The sequence below is a fragment of the Chelonoidis abingdonii genome, chromosome 2 (assembly GCF_003597395.2).
Source record: "Chelonoidis abingdonii isolate Lonesome George chromosome 2, CheloAbing_2.0, whole genome shotgun sequence".
NCBI classification, from domain to species: domain Eukaryota; kingdom Metazoa; phylum Chordata; order Testudines; family Testudinidae; genus Chelonoidis; species Chelonoidis abingdonii.
Window position 1 is genome coordinate 69,207,732 of NC_133770.1, and position 27,145 is coordinate 69,234,876.

Below are 27,145 nucleotides of genomic sequence, written 5' to 3' on the forward strand. Positions count from 1 at the left end.
ATTCAAAAATGTGTTTAGTGTTGTATAAACAAAAGGCAAATCTCTACTCTGAAAAACTTATGGGTTACCTGCCCCTCGTTAAATTCACATAGAAAAGGTAGATGAAAGGGGACAATATAAAACAAAGTGGTCAAGGCTGTGTTTGGACATATTTTGGTAGTTTTGTGTCTATATAGATGTGTTTTATAACTATTCCCAGTTACTTAGCCATTAACTGGCTAATTTCTGAAGTTGGTCTTGTAGAGACTCTGAAGGCAGGAAGGTAATGAGCTTGGTGGCCTTTATCATAAGCATAAATTCCAATTCTGAACCTTAGCGTCCAAAATGTGGGTGCCTAGCATAAATTCCTCTAAGCTTAATTACCAGCTTAGATCTGATAGCACTGCCACCAGACAGGAATTACAGTGCCTGTCTCACTCTGGTCTCCCCAAACCTTCCCTGGGGGACCCCAAGACTCAGTTGCCCTGAGTCTACAACAAAGGGAAATAACCCCCTCCCCTTGTCTCCTCTTTATTTCCTCCCCGGCTTCTCCTCTCTGGATGGCCCTAGGGGATACCGTTTCAAGTCCTTGAAATGCAAACACAGAGAGATCAAGTGTCTCTCCCCCTCACCCAGAGGCTATGCAGGTTCAAACCTAGTCAATCTAACACAAAGATTTCCTCCCCCTCGTTCCTTAGCCTTAACCAGAGAAAAACTCAAACAGGTTTTAAAAAGAAAGCTTTATATAAAAAGAAAGAAAAAGACATAAAAATGTTCTCTGTATCAAGTGTTGACATATACAGGGTCATTGGCTTTTAAAAGAAAAGTGAATAAACAGCCTTATTCAAAAAGATATTCCAGTTTAAAACATTCCCAGCAAACTTACACACATGTAAATACAAAAAAAAACATATAACAACTATTGTCTTTCTACCTTTGTACTTCACTGAACAGAAGATTAGAAAAAGCCTGGAGAATAGAAAATCACTCAGAGCTGAGAGCAACATAGAGAACACAGACAAAAGACACACACCCAAAAATTCCCTCCCTGAGCTTTGAAAAATCTGGTTTCCTGATTGGTCCTCTGGTCAGGTGTGTGGTTCCCTTTGTTAACCCTTTACAGGTAAAAGAAACATTAACCCTTAGCTATCTGTTTATGACAGCCCTGCTCAGGAAGAATCTTCCAGGCTACCCATTAGGCACAGAACAAAGTGCAGAGGTAAGTTATATGAGATGCAGACAGAAAGAATCATGGCTGGCATCTGTGCCAGAGCAGTGTTTGTATTTGTGTTGAGTAGACAGAGAAAAGGTTGGATCTTAGCAAGATTGTGGTGTAAGCAGAAGCAAGATTTAGAAACAGCCTAGATGTGAAGGGGAAAGGAAAAGGAGTCTGCCGAGACTCATACTCATGTTACTTGGGTTCTTATACTGCCAGAGTCATTCATAAATCTCCAATTTGGCCACTGCCATAGTTACCCACGACAAGGGATAAAAGTCAAAGGAGAGCCAAGATTTCTCAAAAATGACTTAGTTTTGGGTCCTGAACATGAGACACTTTGAAAGAGCCTAATTTTTAGAAAAAAGCGTCCATCCTCTGGAAATCAGGCCTGATCTAAAATTGGGGACCCCAAAATGGTAGCACTTACCATATCAAGTCAGTTTTGAAAAGCTTAGAATAAACTTCACCAAAAATCAGTGTTTTGTATTTTGAGTGCAAATTCCACATATGGTGCAATTATAGCAAAGAGGCTTTGACCTTGGCAAACAAAGCCCAAGCCAGAGACAACTACTGTAAACCCATTCTGGTTCCCCACCTTTTAGTTTGAATTCCGTTTTTATTTTTTACACAAGAAAAGAGAACCCTCATGACTTCTTGGGGAATAAAAACTCTCACCCAGAGTTCAGCCTCTGGTCATTTGTGTTGGTGCACTGTAGTTAAACTTTGTGATTCTTGGTAATTTTTGTTCAGCTCTTATCAGAGGTGAGAGTACAGCTATAGGCAACAGTCTCAAGTCATGAATTTTAAAAATGATGGCACTTAAGATAAAGATCTAGCTTCATAATTTTAATGAGGGGATGATAAGAGTTATGGAGATAATCCGCACAAGCAGAACGCTCAGAGGTACAGCGTAACCAGGAAATATACCTTTGTTAAAGGGTATCAGAGTGTTGTGAGAGAATTTTAATTCTATTGATACAGTTCTGAGTTTTGAAGTAAAATATTTTAGGTGGAGGAAAGAGGAAGACAACAGAGGAAAAAAAACAAACAAAGGGCCTGATCTTAAACCATACCCATGGGAACAGATTTATTGATTTTAATGAGATTACGCATGTAAAGATTGTGTTGTACAGTCCGCACACAACAGTCTATGGGTGACAATTTCATTTGTCAAATGCAGCAGTTTAAAGCAGTGGTTCCCAAAGTGGGGTTCACAGCACGTTACAGGGGGTTCGCCAGAAAATTTTCACTAATGGCACCAGAGGACGTCAGGCATTGGAGGCAGCAGGTGGGACCCGGTTACAGGGCAGACAGGGAGAGCAGGCCAGGGCAGTTTAGGCTGGCAGCCCCGAGCCCTGCCCGTCAGCTCAAGCCCCAGGAAGAGCAGGGCCGGGCAGTTGGGGCCGGCAGCCTGAGTCCTGCCCCCATCAGCGGTTCCAGACTTCCAAGAGCTATGCAGAGCAAAGCAAGTGCATCCATCACACTGAGGAAATTTCAACTTAAATCTCTAGAAATACTCATTTTTAGGAGGGGATTCATGAGATTTCACAATTTAGTGAAAGGGGTGAACAGGCTGCTAAAGGTTGGGAACCACTGTTCTAAAGTCAAAGTTCCCCTGAGCCAACGGCTTATTAGGCTGCCGTGGTTAAGGCATATCATTCTGTTCCCTCCTCTTAGCAAGGCAAATATATTTGAGCAGCTGAATGGTCCACTGATAAAACAGAATTCAGACTAGCCTTGGTGATAATCCCAGAAGGCTTCTTGGGTAAAGCATGTTGTAATAATCATGTACCAGTAATCTGTACATTGAGAAATTGTACTAGCAAGACACAGTATGCAATCTTCTTTTCTGGAAAGAATTGCTTAATTTGTGACAGGGTGTGCCAGGGCTGAGCCCCAGCACCTCTAGGCTTGGCAGTTCGTAGCCCTGGCACCTCTGGGCTTGCCACATCAGTTATGAAAGTAAAAAAAAATTCTTAAACCCTGGCTCCTCATTCATTACAAATTAAGCATTTATTTTAAAAGTCTCCTTGCAGACTATGAACTTTGGAAATAAGTTTGACTCAAACATAATTTAGTCTTGAGAAAAGACCTGATAAAAACAGTCTTAAAATATGTTAACGGCTGTTATAGAGAGGCCTGTGATCAACTGTTCTCCACATCTACTGAAGGTAGGACAAGAAGTAATGGTCTTAATCTGCAACTAGGGAGATTTAGGTTAGATATCAGGAAAAACTTTCTAACTATATGGGTAGTTAAGGAGCCAGTGAGAGTCTAGGTTTACTTGGCCCTGCCTCATCACAGGTGGCTGGGCTGGATGACTTCTCAAGGTCCCTTTCAGCCTTACATTTCTGTGACTCTAGAAGTTTGAAAAAGAGCATCCACAGGCAGGCTATATAATCTGTATATATAAATGTGGAACCGTCTGTTTCATGCCATTTCAATGAGTCGTTAACCATAGCAACCTATTCTTTAAACACATTTGCATGCTTTTTTTTGAAAAACACACTTTTTGGAATAAGACCATATTCTTGTAAAGAGTGGGCTTGATTTGATGCTCATGTATACTAACGCACCCGTAAAGCCCTTTTACATGATCAGAGTGGTTAAAAGGGGCCTTTGTGAAAATGAGTATTAGGCCAGATGGGTGCAACTCAAAAAAATCTGTGGACACATTAACAGTTGGCTACAGCAGGTCAAGTTATACTGGGAGTTTAACACTGAAAAACATAATTGCGACTATACAATTAACTGTTACTATTCAAGGAAGTTTGCTATCATCATGGACAGTTCTCTGAAAATATCTGCTCAATGTGCAGCGACAGTCAAAAAAGCTCTCAGACTGTTAGGAGCCATTAGGAAAGGGATAGATAAGACAGAAAAATGACACTCTATAAATACATGGTATGCCCACACCATGAATACTGCATACAGTCCTGATAACCCCATCTCAAAACAGATATTAGAATTTTAAAAAATACAGAGAAGTGCAACAAATGATTAGGGGAATGGAACAGCTTTTATACGAGGAGAGATTTAAAAAACAGGAACTGTTCATCTTAGAAAAGGGACAACTAAGGGTGGATATGTTAACGGTGTATACAATCATGAAAGGTGTAGAGAAAGTGAATAAGGAAGTTTTATTTACCCTTCACATAACACAAGGAACATTGGTCACCCAATGAAATTCATAGGCAGCAGGTTTAAAACAAACAAAAGAAACTTCTTCTTCACACAACGCAGAGTCAACCTGTGGAATTTGTTGCCAGGGGATGTTGTGAAATCCCAGAAAAGTATCACTGATGCAAAAAAGAATTGGATAAGTTCATGGGGGATAGGTCCGTCAATGGCTATTAGCCAGGATTGTCAGGGACACAACCCTGTGCGCTCTGGGTGTCCCAAAACCTCTGACTGCTAGAAGCTGGGACTGGATGACACAGGATGGATCACTTGATAATTGCCTTGGCTGTTCATTCCCTCAAGCATCTGGGACCAGCCACTGTCAGAAAAACAGCATACTGGGCTAGGTGGACCTTTGGTCTGACCCAGGGTAGCCATTCTTACGTTCATATTAGTGGCTCACTGCAATTCTAAACTCATATAAACATTAAAAAAATTATTTAACATAATTAAGGGCAGAGGCAGCTTAGACACAAAAATAGCAAGCTCACAAAGAACACTCGTTATAAAGAATACCATTCTAAGGAACAAAACAGACACAGGCTGCTTCTTCCAATCATAAGCTGCAATGGAACAAGCGAAGAATTTGGTGAAGGCTGTATTGATTTTTTTCTTTTCTTTTTAGTGCCTTTTTAAAAATAGAACAAAGTTAGCAATGCATTTAAATCAACAGGCTTCTTTGTGGGACTGATGGCCTGCCCTAAGTGACCTAGTGTTCAATCTAGGAACATTTCAAATTAGGAAATTGTCAGCCATCCTATAAATTACTGTCCTTTTTCTCTGGGGGGACGGGATGGAGGACCCACAGAGGCCAAGGCAACAGACCATCTTGAGAGAAAATTATCGCACCTTGAAGAGTTAAGAGCAGAAACATTTGCTAGTACCGATTTCATCTGCCTTCAGTAAGGCCGTCTCACAGTTCTTAGGGAGCAGCAAAAACTGAAAAGCACCAGTAACTAAATATCACAGATGTTACCTTTCAGACAACAAGCATGTGACCTAAGTCAATACTCTTCTTTGCAGTGTGGGGAAACCCTTGTCCCAACTGGTTCAGATCATATCATCATAGAAATGACCATGTTACTGATAAGATACTGATTAGATGTAGTGAATCAAAAGTGTGGCTAAACAATAAAGAACTCCAAAGAAGATTCAGAGGACGGTGTGGTATAGAAAAAGCATGGACTCCCCAACTCTCTTTCCATAATACGGAAGGATCATATATGCAATATGCTGTTTCTGCCATTAATCAATATTTATGAAATCCTAACCAAAAAGGTGATGCTTACAAGGCAACCTAGATTCTAAACAGTAATTAAACAATCACCTAGATCTTCTTTGTAAAGTGATTGTAAATCTGAATTATTTACATGCACTTTGGAATTAAAAGAACAGCAAAGCCTTTGTAAAATAAATTTTATAAATTCTAATAGTTATTCAACAAAAGAATCTTTGTAATTACTGCTTAAGTATGGTACACAGATACAAATAAATTATTCATTACATACAACTCACATCTGGGTTTTATTATACTCTGTAAAATATACAGGAATCTTGATGTACTGAAAGAGTGCAGGTAAATACAGTATTCAAGCAATCACTATTTCTATGTACATGCTCATTAATTCTTCAAAAAACCCACAAAATTATCAAATAGATCAAAATACTGTCCTGTTTTTCCACACTTTATGTTCAGAAAACCAGCTGATAATTTACAATGGCATTAAGGTTTCCAGTTTCACAATACAAAAAGGATAAAAGGTAATTGGGATTCAGTTTATTTGTATTTTACCTGGACATGCAAGAATCCCTTGCATGTATATAAGCAGTTTCACTTTAAAAGTAATAGTTCTAGTTAAAGCAGAACCCAATAAACTAAATACTCATTTAACAGACAAACTTCAGTCTTCCATTTTTCAGGCCCCCCCTGTTTTTTAAACAGTCCGTTATAAATAAAAAGACTGAGGGCAAGTTTGTACTACACTACAGGGCCCTGCATCTTCTATGGATTTTTTAAACAGAGAACACCACAGATCTCTCTTCCTGAAGATTCAACATTGTACCTTCTGATCACAGGGAAACTCTCTTCTAAATTCACCTCCCCCCGACTCAGAACTCCAGGATTTAAAAGAAATACAATATGGAGGCACAGACTTCATCTCACTTACAAACCTATGATGTAAAGAAGTGGGTGAATTGTTGATCAATCCATTCCCTAAGAACTTTCAGTCACAACAGGGTGTCAGGAGATTTTTATGCAGTTTCATTTTCTCAGTAAATTACCCTTCATGTATTTAAATAAAAATATCTCAATTTAAAACCCAGAAGTTAAAAATCTAAAACTGTGCAACAATTACTGCTTCCCTCCCACCCCTCCCCTTGTTTATTACACTGTACATGTTTCACCCTGACTGCACCTTGTTAGCTGGTTTGTTTTAAGCATTATAAAAGTATGACAAGTTCATTTTTGTTTAATCTAAAAGAAAAAACAAAACTGAAAGATACATCTGCTCTCTTTCATGGTACATTTAATAGTGTCAGAAGGCTTTTAGATTATTAAAAAAAAAATCAACATTTAAAACCAAATCTAAGCTTCGTTCCCAGAAATATTTAAGGTTTGGTTAAGACAACATCTCATTTAACCTATTCCAGTTTCCACAAAAAGGTATTTAATTAAAAAAATCTTTAAGTTATTTGGTCCTTTGGCAATTTGCTGCACACACAATGCCTACTGTACCAAACTCATTTATTGCCTTCAAAGTGGTTTTAGTTTTATTGATTATAGTTAAATCAGATGTCCTTTTTGTTGTACAAGTATGTTGTTCATTTACACAGATTAGGGTGCAGAGTCTGGAGAAGTTACTCCTGGCACCACAAACAAAATGCTAAATGTACAATTAAATAAAACAGTTTTGACATTCTTAATTTTTTTTGCTGTAGATTCCAAGTATTTTTCAAGAATTTATGCTTCTTTTGCAAAACCTGCTCTTTAAAATCCTCCTAGTGTCACACACAGATCTTTCATACGTATCCACAATTAAAAAACCCCCAAATCTTCTCATAGGTCTGTCCTCTTTTGTAATCAAACACTGACTGCTTTTTTCCAAAAGCACAATTCTGACCTTCAGATGACTGGGCTCACTCTTCAGACCTCCAGATGAAGCTTCTTAATAGGTCTCAGAATCTGAGTCATTAAGCTCATCCTCTTCTGTATATGGGTAGCCATCTTCCCTGCCAATATTGTTGAAGCTACAATAAGAGCTATGTTCACTCCTCATGATTGGCAAGGAGTCAAACGTGACAGTTTTTGAGGTGTTGGTGTAATGATTAATGGCATTGAATGTAAGGGAAGGTAAAGTGCTGCTTGATGAAACAGGCATCATTGTGGCCAAAATGAGAGCTAGACAATCAGCCACATCCTTATTGGGAGCACAGGCCAAAGCTGGTGTGTAACCTAGAAATCAAAATAAAATCAAAACCTTTGTTTAAAAAGTAGGAAGTGACAAATTCTTCAAGAGCATTCAATGAGACAGCTGTAAAAACGTTTCAATTGCTTAGTTCTGTTTAAAAAGGAACATAAAATTAAATCATTTAAAATTACAATATCATTTATTCTTGTAAAGTTTTGCTGTTACAAGAGTATTACAATGTTTACCTGCTGATTATAGTCTCTCTCTCTATATATATATATGCACCTTAGCTAAACAGGTTACAGTATACCATAGAGGTGGGAGGACTGATCAGGAAGAAAGATAAAACCCTGGGAAAATCAGAAGATTTGGGAGGGTAGGATTTGATTGATTGATTAGGCAAAGTTAGGAATTTTTGGGTCAGGGAGAAAAACTGGGATTTCAAGCAGCCAAGAAGTTAACTACATGAAGATAGGTAATTCCTGTTCCAGTTAACTAACTGCAACCAATAATTAATTTTGCAGGAAATCTATAGATATTTTAAATAGCCATTATAAAAAACAATAGCAAACACGTAAAGCTCAAGGATAAGGAATATATGCACAGCTGTTCATTTCAGAATAAGCAGTCTTACTGAAATATTTGCCCCAAGGCAAGCTGGCAAAACATTAGGGTGACCAGTGAAAGTGAGATCTTAAACAGTTTTTGTACTGGTATAATTTAAGCAATCTATGTTTTGTTACTAAACAGCAATATAAAATGAGATAAACTAAGAAATCCACAAAACATTGTAGGACTTGCATTCTCCTTGCTTCAACTCAGTACTATTTCAAACAGCACTATGTTGCACACTCAAGGTTCTCTAATGTGCTGTACCAGCAGGGTCTACATGGACCAATAAATGCGCAACACCTCAGTATGCTTTAGAATTTAAACCCCATAGTGTGCATTACCCCACCATGTAGATTATGACCTTAAGGAGTGTGGGGCTCCAATTTTGGCCACAAGTCAGCAGTATCTCAATGAATGGAATTTCTTGAGGATATAGCATTCACAAGACATTTTGTTTTTTGTTTTTATTTTAAGATTTCCTAGGAGGCCAATGAGGGTGGCGGGAAGTGGTGCGGGCGAGGGATGTGCTGGACGCGGCTTCCCGATGCCCCCATTGGCCTGGGACGGCAAACCGCGGCCAGTGGGAGCCGCAATCAGCTGAACCTGCCAACGCAGCAGGTAAACAAACTGGCTCAGCCTGCCAGGGTGCTTACCCTGGCGAGTCGTGTGCCAGAGGTTGCCGACCCCTGTATAGATTATTTAGGTTAATCTTTCTATCTACCCAATGGGGCTCAATCTAGATGACACCATCAAAGATGCTTAGTTTTGCAGTTCTCAAACTGTGGATTTGAGTCTCCAGAGATAACATGCTTGTTAACAGCAAAAATGTTTTTAAATAAATAAATAGAGCTGAGAAATGACAGACTTCAACCCTATTGTCCCTCTGCAAATTTCTGTACACAGAGACAATCCCTTACCTGTCTCTAAAAGTGGAGTTTCAAAAAGTTAAATGAATAGAAGATTGTTGGGGGTGTGTAGTGGGCCAGCGTGGCTCCCCTCCTCCCCGGAGGCCAGAGCGGGTGGAGCTACGGAGCTCTGAGTCTGCCCCTCAAAGGGTCAGGTGGCAACCCAGAACTATAAAAGCCGTCCCTCAGAGCTCAGTCAGGCCCCAGCAACTGGAGAGATCAGATGTACCTCAGGGAGCTCGAGACAGGGAGACTCCGGCGACCCAGAGGAGCCGCCCAGACTGGCCAGAGCTTCCCCGTGCCTGCTGCTAACGGGAGGAGCCGCTGGGGCTTCCCCGCGCCTGCTGCTACCGGGAGGAGCTGCTAGTGCTACCCTGGCCCGACTATCCCAAGGAATTCCTGGACCTACCAACCAGCCCTGGCTGCGATGAGCCTATGCTCGTGGACCCTTCAGAGGCCGACGCTAGGACCTAGGTAGGTCCCAAGGGGGAGTACGGAAGCAGCCCAGGGGACTGGGCAGCTCAGGCTGCGGAGTTGCCCAAGCCTATGTCAGTGTGTTGTGGTCAGGATCCCCACTGACTGACCAGCGGAGTGATAGCCGCTGTTAGGGCCCCGGGCTGGGACGCAGTGGAGTGGGAGGGCCTGCGTCCCCTCTGCCACCCCACTCCGGGGTGGCAGACTCCCCCTCTCCCTGGGCTGAGGGGCTGAAAACTGTTACGGTTGCTCAGCCCTGAAGAAAGGCCTGAGCTTACTGACTCAGCGTTTGTTACCCGCCCTGACCTAGGGCTGGACCTTAATCTATTGCTAGTTCTGCTCAGTCCTGACCCAGGTCTGAGTTTACTGACTCTGTGTTTGCTGTCTGCCTTGGTGTAGGGCCCAGCGCCTCGCAGCTGGTACGGCAGCCCTGCCAGAGGGCCTGAGCCCCTTGCCCGCCGGACGGACAAGCACCGCAAGGACCGCTGGGCTAGCTTCCCAGACCAACCGGAGTGGAGTGGGCTGGCGTGGCTCCCCTCCTCCCCGGAGAGGGTCGAGCCCCGGCCACACCCATTTACACGTGGTACCAGAAGTGGGGACGTCGAACCCTTGGCCCCTGTGAGAAGGGGCTGGAGGGGACATCACCTCCCCTAGAGGATCATGGAGATGGAGCGGTTGTTCCAGTTGCTGGCAGAGAATCAGGACCGGCAGCAGGCCACCCGGCTACAGCAGCAGCAGCAGGCCGTTGCCCACCTTCAGCAGCAACAGCAGGATGCCGCCCAGCTCCAGCAGCAGCAGCAGCATGCCGCCTAGCTCGAACAGCAGCAACAGCTGATGCAGCAGCTCGGAACCCAGTTGCAGCAGCTGGTGGCCGCGTTACCCCGCCCCGGAGAAGCACCGGCAGGGGGTAGCACTGGGGCACCCCATGCTGCCATCCCAGTACGACTCACCAAGATGGGCCCCGATGATGACCCCGAGGCACTCCTGGTGACCTTCGAACAGGTGGCCCTCATCGCTGGATGGGCCCGGGACCAATAGGCCACCCTTCTGGCCCCGTACCTGACTGGGACCGCCAAAACGGCATACCGGGGGCTGGCGATGGACGAAGCCAGGGATTATGGCCAAGTAAAGGCTGCAATTTTGGATGCCCTAGACGTTAGCCCCGAGACCTTCCAGCAGCGGTTCCGGGGCCAGACGTATCCCCCAGGCGCTTGACCTCGGCTGGTGGCCCAAGCCCTGAAGGAGACATGCTACTGATGGCTACAGCCGGAAACAAGGACGGCAGAGGAGGTCACCAACCAAGTTGTCCTAGAGCAGTTTGTGCACACTCTGCCAGTGCGAGGACGATCTGGCTACTCCACCACCGGCCGGCAACGTTGGCCACGGCCGTCTCATTTACGGAGGACTTTCTCACGGCCAAAACCTCCGTGGGACCCGCCTTCTGGCCTCCACACCCGAGACCCGAACGTCCTACCCTGGACAGAAGGGGGGATGCCCTGACCGGGCCGCGAAACCCTGGCCGTGGGCAGGACACCCTCCTGGGACCTTGGGCCTGACACCTAGATCCAGCCTCTCGGTCCGGAACAGCCCCCTCCGGGCCGGGGTCCTTGAGGGCCCATTGGAGCCCCCCTCAGAAGTTCTAGGGGCGGCCGCCCTGAACTCGGACCCTGTTTCCGTTGTGGGCAGGCTGGATACCTGCAGCGTGACTGCACAGAAATGGACTGCAGCTTCGGACAGGTCTGTGCAAGGGACACCCGGGCCTGGTTGCCCCAGGCCCCCAAGCTCACGATCCCGGCAGTCATCGGGGACCAGGCAACCCAGGCATTGATTGACTCCGGCTGCAGCCAGACGTTGATCCGGCAGGCCCTAGGGCCCATGGCAGACCCCTGCTTGGGGACGATACACCTGCAGTGCATCCATGAGGATGTCCGGCCCTACCCCAGTGCTTGTGTCCCGCTGACGGTAGCTGGTGTTATCCAACGAGTCGTGGTTGGTTTAGCCCCTCAGCTGGCATACCCGGTGATCCTGGGGCGGGACTGGCCCGCCTTCGAGGAGGTCCTCCGGTTGACACCAGCACTGGAAGCAGAGCGCCTGGGGCCCCTACCGAAGGAAGGCAATGGGGCCCCGGGGAGTGAAGGGGGGGGCGAGGAAACCAATAATCCTCGGCCGGAGCCCACAGTTGGGCCCCTCCTTCATACCGACTTTTGCCGGGACCAGAGGGCTGATCCTACCCTTAGTCGGGCCTATGAACTACTCACGGCCGTCTATGGGACCATCATTGACCCTCAACGTGCAACCCGGTGGCCTCACTTCGAACTGCACTGGGACCATCTGTACCGGATCGACAGGGACCCCCACACGAAAGAACCCCAAACAGCTGCTGGTACCGCGGTGTCACCGGCACGCAGTGATGAGACTGGTACGTGATGTCCCGGCCGCTGGGCATCTGGGCCATGAAAAGACCCTTGCCCGGATCTTGACACAGTTCTTCTGGCCCGGTGTTCACCAGGAGGTGAAGAGCTACTGTAGCTCCTGCCAGAGTGCCAGTTAGCTGCTCCGCAGCGCATACCCAAGGCACCACTGGTCCCCATGCCTAGAATTGAGAACCCCTTTGAACAAGTGGCCATGGACCTGGTGGGCCCACTCTCGAAAAGCAATGCCGGATTCCAGTATATCCTGGTCATCATCAACTACGCAACACGTTTCCCCAAGGCCATCTCGCTGTGAAGCACCACCGCCCGGACCATCACGGGGGAACTGGTAAAAGTCTTTGCGCGGGTGGGCCTGTCCCAAGAAATTCTGAGTGATCAAGGCACCAATTTCACATCCAGATTGTTACAGCAGGTCTGCAAGCTCCTGGGGGTAAAACACCTCGCACCTTCATCTACCACCCACAGACTGACGGGTTGGTGGAGCGGTTCAACCGGACCCTCAAAGAGATCTTGTGGAAGTTCCTCCAGGAGGAATTATGCCAGTGGGACCAGCTGCTCCCTCCCCTGCTGCTAGCTGTCTGGGAGGTGCCCCAGTTCTTCACCAAGTTTTCCCCATTTGAGCTGTTGTATGGACGCCGCCCATGGGACCTGCTGGACTTGATGCAGGAAACTTGGGAGAACTGCCCCTCTCCCACTCAGGGACTCCTGAAGTACGTCCTTCAACTTCAGGACTGCTTTGCCCGGGTGGGGCCCCTAGCTCAGGAGAACTTAAAGGCTGCTCAGGACAGGCAGGAATGGATGTATAACCAGGAGGCCCAGGTGCGGGACGTTGAACCCTGAGACTGGGTCCTGCTCCTTCTACCCTCGAGCGAGTCGAAACTACTGGCCCGTTGGCAGGGACCCTACGAGGTGGCACGGAAAGTTGGTCCTGTCACCTGCGAAATCCACCAACCCAACCAGCATAAGAAGACCCAGCGATATCATGTAAATCTGTTAAAACCATGGCAAGACCGGAGGGCCTTTTGATTAACCCTTACCCACCTGAACCGGAGCTGGGGCCCCACACCCCAGACAGAGGATCTCGCTGCTCCCCTGCTTGGCGACACCCTGACTGGAGAGCAGCGTAAGCAGGCCAAATGTCTCCTGCAGGCATTCCAAGGGACCTTCACAGCCCTACCAGGATACACGAGCTTGATCTATCACTCCATCCAGACCGAGCCGGGGGCAGTAATCCAGGAAATGACCAGGCCACTGCCGTACCGGATGTGCCAGGAGGTAGAGGAAGAGGTGCAGGCCATGCTGGCCTTAGGAGTCATCAAGCCATCTCGGAGTGAGTGACGTAGCCCGGTGGTCTTGGTACCCAAGCCCGATGGCACATGCCGGTTTTGTATAGACTTCCGGCGGGTGAACGCCATCTCACGATTCGATGCCTACCCTATGCCCTGTGTGGACAAGCTGCTGGGTTGCCTTGGAGAGGCCCAGTTCATCACCACCCTCGATCTCAGCAAAGGGTATTGGCAATTTCCACTCGAGGAGACCTCTAAGGAAAAGAAGGCGTTTGCTACCCCGACGGGACTCTACCAGTTTATGCGGACGCCTTTCAGCCTCCCTGGGGCCCCAGTGACCTTCCAGCGGCTGATGGACCACCTATTGCTGCTTCATCGGGACTATACCGCTGCATATCTGGATGATGTCGTGGTCTATAGCTGCAACTGGGATGACCACCTAGAATGAGTGGCAGCGGTCCTGCGGTCCCTGCGGCAGGCGGGACTAACTGCCAACACAAAAAAATGCCACATTGGATGGCAGGAAACAACATACCTCGGGTACACTACTGGGGGAGGCCGTGTGAAGCCCCTCGTTGGAAAAGTACAAACCCTGGCCACCTGCCCGACGCCCACCACAAAAAGCCATGTCTGGCAGTTCCTGGGGCTTGTAGGGTACTATCGGCGGTTTATCCCCCAGTTTGCCTCCATCGTGGCACCCTTAACTGGACTGCTGACAAAGAACAGCCCCCGGCAGATATGATGGTCCTCAGAATGTGAAGAGGCATTCCAGACCCACTAGACGTGCTTTTGCCAAGAGCCAGTGCTATACAGCCCGGATTTCCACCGGAGGTTCATCCTACAGATGGTGCCTCAGAGGTGGGGCTGGGGGCCGGTCGTCCCAAGAAGTTGACGGGGAGGACCATCCAGTGCTGTACCTCAGCCGTAAATTGTTTCCACGGGAGAACTACACGGTGATTGAGAAAGAGGCGCTGGCTATACAGTGGGCATGTGATGCCCTACACTACCTCCTTGGGGCCTCGTTCATGCACCCCTCCGCTGGTTGATGAATATGAAGAATAATAACGCTCGACTCATGTGGTGGTACCTGACCTTACAACCCTATGCGTTCACCATCCAACATCGGGCCGGTAAGGACCATGCGAATGCTGACTTTATGTCCCACCTCGGAGGGATGGATGGGTCTGATCCTGGCGAGCGGGAGCCAGACTTGAGGGAGGTGTGTGTAGTGGGCCGGCGTGGCTCCCCTCCTCCCTGGAGAGGGTCGAGCCCCGCCGGAGGCCAGAGTGAGCGGAGCTACGGAGCTCTGAGCCCGCCCCTCAAAGGGTCAGGCGGCGACCTGGAACTATAAAAGCCATCCCTCAGAGCTCAGTCAGGCCCCAGCAGCCGGAGAGACCAGACGTACCTCAGAGAGCTCAAGGCTGGGAGACTCCAGCGACCCAGGGGAGTCGCCCAGACTGGCCAGAGCCTCCCCGCCCCTGCTGCTACCCGGAGGAGCCGCCGGCGCTTCTTTGTGCCTGCTGCTACCCGGAGGAGCTGCCGGGGCTACACTGGCCCGACTATCCCAAGGAATTCCCAGACCTACCACCCAGCCCCGGTCGCGATGAGCCTATGCTCGTGGACCCTTCAGAGCCTGACGTTAGGACCCAGGTATGTCCCAAGTACGGAAGCAGCCCGGGGGCAGCCGACCCCAGTCAGGCTGCGGAGTTGCCCAAGCCTATGTCAGTGTGTTGCGGTCAGGATCCCCACTGACTGACCAGCGGAGTGACAGCCGCTGTTAGGGCCCCGGGCTGGGACGCAGTGGAGTGGGAGGGCCTGTGTCCCCTCTGCCACCCTACTCCGGGGTGGCAGACTCCCCCTCTCCCTGGCTTGAGGGGGCCAAAAACTGTTGTTATTGCTCAGCCCTGACCAAGGCCTGAGCTTACTGAGTCAGCATTTGCTGCCCCGCCCTGACCTAGGGCTGGACCTTAATCTATTGCTAGTTCTACTCAGTCCTGACCCAGGCCTGAGCTTACTGACTCTGTTTGCTGTCCGCCTTGGTGTAGGGCCCGGCGCCTCACGGCTGGTATGGCAGCCCTGCCGGAGGGCCTGAGCCCCTTGCCCGCCGGATGGACAAGCACCGCAAGGACCGCCAGGCTAGTTTCCCGGACCAACCGAAGTGGAGTGGGCTGGCATGACACCCCTGCTCCCAAGAGAGGGTCGAGCCCTGGCCACACCCATTTACAGGGCAGAATAGATCTGGACAAGGAGAAGTCTGGAGATAAATGTGAGAAGGGAGGGACAGGCAGCAGAAACAAAAGTGAAACTGTTTGAGCAGCATATTCCAGAAGTCTTGAGGTATTTCTGAGTGCAGCCTTCATTGATTTGAGATCTACCATACCATTATCTCACTAGAAGGGAAAGCCTATAATGGCAGCAGGCCATAAAAGAGATCCCATTTGGGAATATTTTAAGGAAGTTCCTCTACCTGTGGGGTAAGCCAGGCATGCGTCCAAAGTGTTTAATCTGAAATTTTTTCAAAATAAATCACTTAATGTATAGCGTGTACCTTCTAAAAATGAAACCTACATCTATCTCTGAGTTGTGAAGAATACGTAATAAGGTTCTAACAACCAACAAAAATGCACTTTTATGTACAAATCCATGATTAAATCGAGTCTTCCTGGCTAGTGATTTAAATCCACTCTGCTTCCCTATCTCTATTGGAAATGCCTCACCGAATGCATCCTAGGATTGCATTAGCCTTTTGCATGACAGCATCGCACTAGTGGCTCATAGTCATCCTGGGATTGACCAATACACCCAGGTCTTTTCCCTCCTCTGTTGCTTTCAACAAGAAAATCTCCAGTTTATAGCAAATATTTGTTAGTCCCTAAGCGCATGACTTACACTATTACATTTCATTCAATTTCTATTACTCCACTTTTCAAGGTCATCCAGATCTTGGACGATACTCTGGTCCTCTTCTGTACTGGCAGTACTTCCCACTTTGTGTCATCTGCAGATTTTTAGCATACTCCCACTTTTTGTGCCAATGTCGTTAATGCAAATGTTAAATAAGATTGGGTCCAAGACCAATCCTCCAGGAACTCCACTAGTAACCGCCCTTCAGCCAGACAATTTTCTTTTTGTTATGACCTGTTGTAGTCTCCCCTTTTAATCGTTTCCTTATCCACCTTTGGATTAATCCCGGTCTTCTCCAATGTAACTAACAATTTCCAGACCTAGGTGGAACAATATCTGATGCTTTGCTGAAATCAAGGTACAGTAGATTAAGTCTACTGTATTTCCTTTTTCTAAAAATTTTTTCTCTCAAAGAAAGATTAAGTTGGTCTGGCAAAATCTACCTTTTGTAAACCACGTTTTATGTTATCCCAGTTACTGTTTACCTCCATGTATTTAATTACTCTCTCTTTCAAAATTTGCTCTAAGATCTTGTGTATAATTGAAGTCAATCTAACAGACCTGTAGTTGCCTGGGTTAAATTAAACAAATTATTTACATTTAATAATTACTCTAAAAGTACCATTTATAATTGGGATTGAGCGTCTGTCCTGCACCAGCTAGGAGAGATCTCTAACACATTCTATGTTTAAATATACCTAAAAGATGAGATGATTGCTTGCCTCAAGAAGGGATAATGGACAGCTGTACCCTCAACCACCAGTTCTTATATAGCACTTTTCAGCCATAGATATCTAAGTGTTTTACAAAGGTGGCAAATATTATTACCCACATTTTACAGATAGGGAAACTGAGGCACCAGGAGGTGACATCGCCCAGGAAACCACCAGTGGCAGGCAGAGGAATAGAACTCAGTCCCGTGTTCTATCCACTCGGCAACACTACCTCTCCTTGGAGATTCTAAAAGTTCCAGTACTACAAGTGAAGACAGAGCTGAATACAATCAGCTCAATGAATACTCATAAAAGTGAACCAAACAAGACTCCTCCAACTCTGAGGGGAAAAAGCAAGACACATTATTCACATTCTACTCAATAAAAAGGATTGAGAGAGAGCTACAATGCCTCAAGCACACCCATAGAGGCATTCTAAACAAATTTAAACAGAGCATGGAAAGAGCTGTGACATAACCAGCACTGACATGACAATGAATCACTGTGGAAAATACAGAGTCCAGAAAATGATGTTTAGCAGAAGTAGAGAACTCATGTAGATGTTCTGCACACCTGAAGTCTGAGACCGGCTGCTATCACTCGTATACTATTGATCAAAGGCACCTTTAATATGACAAGTTAAAAGCAGTTTAGCTGAAGTTATGTAGTCTTGCGAACAATTTTTGAAGGTTTTCTTAGACCAAAACTTACTTAATATTATTGTGCCACATGAAGGGAAAAACTTATGGCTGGGTAGCACTTGCCTTATCCAATAAAGTTCAATAGAGCTTTTCAAATTTACTTCGTGACAAAGAGCTTCACAAAGACAGACAGCAGAGAAAGCAGAGGAAAATTACTGAATGATTAAACTGGTAACAGATGGAATTTAGGATTAATTTCCACTGTGACTCTTACCTAAAATTTAGTACAATCAGTTATATCAAGTGAACTTAATCTTGAGAGATTAACTTGAAGCTAGGAATAAAAGTTTAAAATTAAACCATGAGGTTACAAGAATCTAGTGGCTCTGAAAGATATTAATTGCCTATGATACTGGAGGTTATTAAGATTTTTAACAGAGTTTTAAATACAACAATTCTCTCAAATTGGAATGTGGAGGGCTAAAGTGAAGTTGGTCTCTTCTATATTCATAAAAAGCCAAATTTCTGCTAAATGAACACAGGGAAGATACCTGTAACCTAGACAGGCCAGCATAGAAGATATTCCAGCAGTTTTTGCATGAAGTCCATATAATGATCCACTTACATTGCTAAAACAGTCACCATGCCAAGAATTCTAGATCTCATGCCTGCAAAGGTTTTTGTTGTTCCCATGACACACCTTCTGTACTAAGGCAAAGAAAAGGCTGCAGTAGTAATGAATACTTTCTGTTTTCTCCTTCCCACCAGGCCTATCGTGACTTCCATTTTCCTGAACTGGATTTACCAATCCCTTATAAAAGGCCAAGACAGACTTGAAACTTGTGTCAAGTATCAGAGGGGTAGCCGTGTTAGTCTGGATCTGTAAAAGCAGCAGAGAATCCTCTGGCACCTTATAGACTTATAGGCTCCAAAACGTCTGTTAGTCTATAAGGTGCCACAGGATTCTCTGCTGTTGAAACTTGTGCTCTGTTAACTAAAAGCATCATCATACTGCTATCTCACATCCTAAGCTGACAAGGCAAAGAAAAAGTCAGATTGTATTCATAATGGACATCCAGGGCTGCCGAAAACAAAAGAAATTAAACTGTTGCTATAAAGAAAAACCACAAACCCAAATGATAACTTAGATAAAAACAACAGGTCCTTTTCTATTTAAAATTAAAAGTTCAAGTTAAAAAAGTTCACATGCCACACTTACCTCTGAGTCCCTCTGACAACTGTGTGATTTTTACTAAAATGTTTCTCAATTCCCTGTTGCAGTGTGAAAGATCCACACAAACAGGGGGACTGACTGACTACATAGGGGAAACAGTGAAACAAATAGTTCTGTCAAATTCACAAGCTTCACAAACTAAAAAAATCCCCCCCCAAAATATTTTACCCTTCTAATCTCTTTACATTTTAGAGAACTACTGATGTGGCAACCACTACCTATGATAATAATATTTCAGATAGATTAAGCAGTGAAATATCAAAAAGATAATAGGAAGTTACAAGAGAAAGAGAAAAAGCATAAAAGTGATTGGAACTACAAATTTCACAGGCATTTCTGCTGAAAAAAGCAGCAACCACTCAAAATCACTTTCCTTGCTAGGAAATAAAACAGCACAAGGACTACAGAGCTTTTGAGATAGGAGAAAAGAAAGTGACAGTTGATGGAGTTAAATTCCATTATGCCCTACAAAGTGCACGATTTCACCTTTGAGATGAGGCAGTTATGTTTCCTTGCTTCTGTGTACTGCAAACCTCTTACAAGCCAGAAGTGAGACACCCCAAAACTAGGATCTGTGGTACATACTTACTTTTGAAATTTATACTTGAAAGATTTTAGTGCATGCCTATTAAACCCAAGTCACTAATGTCCAAAAGTAAGAGTATACTCTGATACTGTGCTCTTATGATTGCTTCCAATATTGCTAAAACGAGTGTATTTACACCTAATATAATCAAGACTGCAATGTAGAATCAATTATTTGCGTTTGATAACCTGCATTAACGTTCCAAACTTAATCAGGCTCTTCCATTTCTCCTGCTTTGCTAACCTGACCCAGCATCCACATGTCCCATTCTCAGAAGGAGGCATTCCATCATATAACCAATATAAAACTTAAGTTTACCACTTTCTATACCAGGAACAGAAACTACTGTTCCTTACTAGAAAACAAGGTAAATTTTATTCTTACCATTTTCATCTACAGCAAGTACACTCGCTCCCTTGCCTAAAAGTTCTTGAACTACAACTGTTAATCCATTTCGAGCAGCAACATGCAGAGGTCTGTGAAGACAAACAAACCTGGTTATAGAATAAGCCTCCAAACAAGATACAAAAGAATATTTTAGGAATGAAATACCCATCTATATTGACAACCACACTATATAGATCTCCTTTATTTGTTCTGTTACTTAACTTCTTATAGAATGTAAAAATTAAAGAAAAATAAAATTATTTTCCTTTAAGAGTAAAAAAAGGAAAAATTTAAAGCTGCATATTTATTATTCCTCTTAACAGCAAAGAGCATTTCTGCAATAAAAATTATGTACTAGTTCCTTTTTATGACATGACATTGTGAAGGAATAACTCTTGATCTGGCATGCCTTATAACAAAAACATAAAAAAGAACTTGTTAAAAGGGTAGCAACAAATGTTCCCCTTTCCACTTTAGTTGTGTCCATAATTAAAGTAACTAATCTTTCACTGCAATCTGAAAGTAGATTGCAGCACATCTGGGGAATTAGGTAGGTCACTGGCAATAGTCTTTTATTAGAGTACCACTAGCAGGATGCTAGTCATATTTTATTATATAAAATAGCTGAAATCAATGTTCCCTCTAATTTTTTACATCCATGTGTGGAATGAATTTTGTTATGTCCACCAATATGGAGGCTAGGAGGTATAGGGGTGGGACCAAGGGTTTCGGAGTGTGGGAAGGGGCTCAAGGCTGGGGCAGAAGGTTGGGGTGCAGGCCCTACCACTTGAATTCAAGTGGTTTGCAGGTGAGGCGCTGAGTCAGCATACCTTAGTTATGTAGAGTGGGATATTTTTCAAAAGCAGTCAGCATTGGCTTAACTCAGCTCCCACTGAAGTTCTCCCATTGACTCCAGTGAAGGAGAGGTAAGCAAACATCAAGTGCTTCTGGAAATCCCCTCCAGAAACTTTAATCCTTACTTCCTCAAATGCAGGTTTATGAACACAAATGGGAGTAATTATAATTTTAAAAGAACTCTGTCATACCTCTCACACTGAAGCTGATCGTTTAACAAAAAAACCAACCCAGAAACACTGGTGTTTTCTTTTTAAGTCTTTAAAGATATCTGTATAGAAGTTCATAATATTTGCTGTTACTTTAAACTAGCTTACCCTACCAAATCTTTCTTCTTCTATTTGAAAACACAGTTGTCAGCTGTCACCCACTCTTCCTAATGAAGCTACACTTTATCAAAGGTTCTCTTAACAGTTTGCTTGATTGGGCATTCATACTTTTGATGTCAGGATGTGCTCAGAGACAGAGCATTGCTGACGTAAAACCAGCAGAGGGAGCTAAATTACTTTTCACAGTAGTGTAAACATGGCAATAGGTTTTTACTACAGCTGGTCAAAATTTTTCACACAAAAATTTGGAACGCATTTTGTCTTGAAATTTTGACAAACAGGAATAAAATTGTGCAGAAATTCTCAGTTTTTCCCCTCCCCACCCACACATATTTTTACTGGCTTGTTGCATGCCGTTGGTCCGTGATGATACATGGAATTTTGCTTGATTATTTAATAGACATCTTTAAGACAGTACATTCCCAACCAAATTTAAGGCAGCACAGATTTTTGTGCTATACTATTTGATGATATTGTTTGTTATAGTTGAAAGCTTTGCATCAGACGTAGTCATTTAAAGTACACATACTCTCTGTGCTGGTAAAAAGTGGCAATAATAGTTGCAATTAAACTGCAGCTAGTGGTACAAAACCATATAAACCTTGCTGCGTACACTCTCTTGCACTCCCAGTTCTTTTCTAGTAGATAGCAGAGATGATTGTCTTTGTAATGAGTGATTTTAAATAGGTTATCATCTTTTAACCATTAGTAACCCCAGTGCCTTTTCCCAGGAGTGTGGTAGTCTTAAGAGCCAAGTTTTATCCTCACTTACTTACTGTGAAACTAGTTAAAGTGAATGCATTGCAGCCTGAGCTGCTGCAGCAGGGGAGAGGCACCTCTCCCCCGCCACAGCAGTTCTGGGACTCGGGCCGTGGGAAAAGCGACTCTGCCCCATCAGAGCCCTGTATGCCCCAAGTAACTTGCTCCCCAGCCTACTCTCTACCTACTCTCTACCCGTGGTACCCTGAGCTTAGAGGGAACTTAGGTTGAAATACTAATGCCTTTCTTTTAGATTGGTTTCTGAAAGCCAGAAACCAATCTAAGATCTCCAACTGTCTCTGCAGATAGAATAATTTCCTCATAATACAAGGCACGAAGTGGCAAAAAGAACACACAAACACAATGAATTCATTATTTACTCAAAACCTTCAAGTATTAAATGTAACTTTACATTTTCAAGGCACATCATCCATCAAACATTACAACTGCATCCTCTTGTAAAGCATCAATCGAAGAGGAGTGGCAATCAAAATTTATCTAATTGGTTTTAAAAAGAAACCACAACAGGGCACACAGTATACCCAATAACTTTGGTAGATCACTTCAGTTCTATATTGACTTTCATTTATTATAAAGTTTGTAAAAATCCCCAAATTAATCTCACTACACAGAAATAAAGCTCATGGGGGGGGGGGCAGAGGGGAAAGGAGAAGTTACACACTTTGTGCAGTAACTGTGGTTCTTCATGTATCCCCCGAGGGATGGCTCCACTTCATATGCACGTGCATTTCTCAAGCCCTTGGTTGGAGATTTTCAGTTAATGTCGATCTGGCCCACGCATATGCCTTAATGCTTCCTCATGTTTAATACCGAGGCTGTATAGGGGTGCCTGGGCAAACCACCCTCAGCTCCTTCTCCACCTAAATGTCCTGTAAGGAACAGTCTGAAGCAGAGGGGAAGGAGTGCAGTTAGTAGAGCGCCCCTAGGGACACACGTCTTGAAGTGCAATTACTGCACTGAGTAGTGTGTCTATGGGTGCTCCACTTCAGATGACTTCCAAGCAGTATTCCCAGATGGAGGACGGAGCTTTAGAATAGAGTCCAGAACTGAAGACAGTACTGGAGAACCAAGTGCTGCTTTGGATCTGGCAGCATGGATCAGGGCATAATTTTTCAAAAATGTACATGTAGTGGCCGTACATAATTCAGATATTGCTACATAATTCAGCATTGCTGTAGATGTTGCCTAAGATCTAGCTGAATGTGTTATCACCCTTTCGGTGGTGGTGGTGGGGGGAGGTGGATGAATGCCTGCAACATCATGACAAGTGATAATACATCCACATATGCATCTTGATAATCTCTGAGTAGAGACTGAGGACCCTGTGGATCCATCCATGAAGGAAATGAAGAGCTTAGATAGATTTCCTAAATTGCTTGGTCCTATTGAAGTAGAAAGCCAATGCCCATCTGACATCCAAGGTATGTAAACAAGATTCCTGCAGAGAAAGAACTATGTGACTTTGGGGAAAACACTGGTAGATTAATGGACTGCTAAGGTGGACCTCCGATAGCAGCTTAGGTAAGAATTTAGGGTGTGGACATAAAGAGACTTCGTCCCTAAAGAACACTGTGAAAGTGGGTGGGGAGGATTCTGCCATCAAGTCTCCAATCTTCCTGACCCTATAGGCCAATGTGATGGCTACTAATAAGGCTGTCTTCATACATAAATGCAACACAGAACAGACTGCCATTAGTTCGAATGGAGGTCTCATAAGGTACCAGGTTGAGGTCCCAAGTCAGGACAGGGATTCTAATCTGCAGACAGAAATTCTCCAAAATCCTCAATAAATAAATAGATGATATTGGATGACCAAATTTGGAGAACCCTTCTACTGGAGAATGAAAGGCTAATACTGCGGCCAATGGACCTTAATCGAACTGATAACTTGATTTCTTTAGCTCCAACAGATAATCAAAGATGACAAAGTGGCACCAAATCAGGCAAGAGGTAAAAATACCAATGGAAGACACTTCCATTTCTGCAGGTAAGTAGTGCAGGTTGATTTTTCTCTATTATTCAGTAGTGCCTGTTGTACTTCTATAGAGCAGGAGGATTCACTATGAACCATCAAGGAGCCATGCCCTGAGGCGGAGAATCCCTAGCTTGGTATGAAGCATACAACCTGTATCATGCGACAGTAGATAAGGAATAGCTGGGAGCCTACACAACAGTTAGACACATATGTGAAGCAGGTAAGGGTACCAAGCTTGTCTTGGCCATGTTGGCACTATAAGGATAACTCCGGTTCTGCCCTGTCTGATCTTGTTCATCACCATCAGTAGTAGCAGCATTTGAGGAAATGCATATAGACTCTTCTTCCAAGATAAAAGAGAGGTGTCTCCCTAGGAGTGGTGGCCCAGATGCCCTCTTGAGCAGAAAACAGGACATTTCCTGTTCCTGGAGGTGGTGAAGAGATCCACATCTGGCAGTCCTCATTTTAGGAATATTCTGTGGAGAACTTGGGTTCTAGCTTCCATTCCTAATCCTGTGAGAAGTGTCTGCTAAGGGCAGTAGTTGTGGTGTTTTGAATACCTGGGAGGTAGACTGGTGAAATTTGGATCTGATGAGCTATGCACCAATACCACAGTTTCACGACTTTGCTGCACGGGGAGGAGTATCACGGTGATTTCTTGAGTTGTTCATGTGGCCTGAGTTGTGAGGGTATTGAGCAAGGCTACCCATCCCAACAGTGATGTATCTGTTGTTAAAGTCACTGATGGGGCTGGGCAACAGAAAGGAACACCTTCATAAACACTGAGTTGATCCTTCCACCAGTCTGAAGAATCCCTCAACTGTCTGTCTAAGATGTGTTTGATTGGAGAATATGCTGCTTTGAGCCAACTCTGGAAGCAATGGAGAGGTAGCCTTGTCTGATTTGTCAAAGAGGTGCAAGTTGCCACATGTCCCAGGACCTGAAGTCCATTCCTTATTGTGGCTCAAGAGCTCCCCTGAACTGCCCATCTAGACATGACAAAGTTAAGAAGCTGTCTAAAGGAAGATGGGTTCTGGCTGTCAATGAGTCCAAATATGCCCCTATAAACTGAATCTTCTGTACGGGGGTTTGAATTTTTTACATTCAGCTACAGACCCAACTCTGGACTACAGCAAGGACGATCTGTCTAGAAGACAGCATTGCTTCGTAGGAACGGCCCTTGAGTAGCCAGTTGTCAAGGTATGGGAAGAGTAGGATTGCTTCTTGTCAGAGGTAAGCAACCACTACTGCCAGGACTTTTGAGAACAACCTTGGGGCCAAGGAAACATTGAAGGAAAGCACTCAGTTTTGGAAATGATCCTAGCCTATACATAGTATACATATTTCCTGTGTGACGGGTATATTGTTATATGGAAATATGCATCTTGTACGTTGAAGGCTGAAAACCAAACCTCTTTCTCTAATGAAGAAACCATAGCTGCCAGAGTCACACATTCTGAACTTTTGAGACTTTACGAACTTTTAGAAGTCTTAGATCTAAGTAAGATCCTTGGCACAAGGCAATACTTAGAGTAAAATCACTTGACCCGTGAGGAAGAGGAACTGGCTCTATTGCTCCTAACTGAAAGAGACAGTTCACCTCGTCTCAATAAAAGCTTGCAAGAGCGGTCCCTGAAGAGGGATGGGGAAGGGGGGTGTCAAAGGGAGAGACATAACATCAACATATACCATCCATTTTATGACATCTATGACCCAGTTGTCTGTAGTGATCCCTCTCCCAGCATGCTAGAACTAGGCAAGGTGGTCTTTAAAGGCAGGAGGTGGGTTAATGGATGCAGCTGTAAGTCCAGAGGTGCAGGAGGATGTGAATCCTTGACCAAATCATCAAACCTGTTGCTTTGAAGATGACTGGGTGATCATGGAGGACAGCTGGGAGGCCCTCTCTCACTGAAATCTATGTCTTTCTGTGGGGTGGTGTGTGTGTGTGGGAGGGTGTTAGTGGACCTACGACCCCGGAAAACTGAATAGGATGCGAGCACTGGGCAGTCTGGGACATATTTAACCTTGTCTTATTTGTAGGTGTATATATAGCCAAGAATTGTAAAGTAGCCCTAAACTCCTTTAGGGTATTCAAGGACTCATCCATAGTTTCCAAGAAGAGCTTACAACCACTGAAGGGGAGGTCCCTCCAAGGTGTTCTCTATTTCTCAGAAACCCGAAGGGATGGAGCCAAGATGCCCTGCACACCACCACCATCACTATGGAGATGGACCTGGCAACAGTGTCGGCAGCAGTTTAGGATCCTTGAAAAGCAGTTCTGGCCACCAACTAGCCCCCTGAGGCTGTGGATTGGAATTGCTCCTTATGCTCTTGTGGCAAATGTTCAATAAAAGCTATGAATCTGTTATCATTATATTTGGCCTAGGGATGTAAATAACGGTTAAAAAGGGAGTTAGATGGAGAATGGGAGAACAAAAAGTAAGGGGAACATACTTCTTATCTGCCCATTTAAATTAAGGCAAAATAGTGGCAGGTATCTACCACACTATCCTAGCTGGATCTAGGAGCACCTCATTGACGGGTAATGCCATCATGGAGGGTGTTGCTGTCTGCAAGATATCCAACAGTTTGTGCAGTAAATCCTTCTCTCTTTTGAGAGGAATCTGAAGAGTGTCAGCTACCCTCCTTATGAGGTCTTGAGTTGCCAAGAGTGGCAGAGACAAACACCTTGGCTAGTAACAAGGATGAAAACAGGTGTTTGAGTGGTGACCGCCTTATGTGCCATAGCTTCCTGCTCCTCAACTGTCTCCTCCTGTGGGGGGGCTGGTTAGGGAGGAGAGGATTGTATAACTGTGGCCACCCTATGAGATGGTATCAGTAGTTTGGCAAATTGTTGATAGGCAGCCCAGGGATCACAACGTGGCCCCCATATGGCATTGGGGGTGGCATGCTGGGTTGGTTCCACCACCCTTGATGGTGAGCCCAATCTTTGCTATGACTTGCAGAGAATGTGTTCCTCAAGGGATATGTTGGGGAACCCTGAACAGAAACAGCAGACCAGCAGGGACTTCCCTTCATTCTTCCCTCCATTACATTCAATGGATGACTACCTGCTGAAAATAGTGGAGAGTCCTGCAGTATTGGAGAACTGTAGTTCAGAGTCACAGTCTAAAGAGATGCTCGGTACTCATGAGGAGCTGGGACTCCCTTACAGAGCAGCCCTTAGTATAGCTGAACTCCTGTGGTACCGAATAGGGAATTGGTACTGATGCAGTAGCTGAGG

General features: G+C 44.9%; 1 protein-coding gene across 3 annotated transcripts in view; it reads right to left on the bottom strand.

The window, feature by feature from the left end:
* Positions 1–5,777: 5,777 nt before the first annotated feature.
* The window catches only part of ANKRD28 (ankyrin repeat domain 28), a 234,173-nt gene continuing 212,805 nt past the window's right edge, over positions 5,778–27,145 (bottom strand). For 2 of the 3 annotated variants that reach the window (XM_075062432.1, XM_032801145.2), the window contains 2 exons: positions 19,960–20,051; positions 7,304–7,832 (listed from right to left, as the gene is read on the bottom strand). In XM_075062432.1, the coding sequence (XP_074918533.1) occupies positions 7,546–7,832; positions 19,960–20,051 (379 nt within the window). In that variant the 3' untranslated portion in view covers positions 7,304–7,545. Of the gene's footprint in view, positions 7,833–19,959; positions 20,052–27,145 lie in introns of all 3 variants that reach the window. The other variant, XM_032801146.2, reaches the window with a different exon arrangement.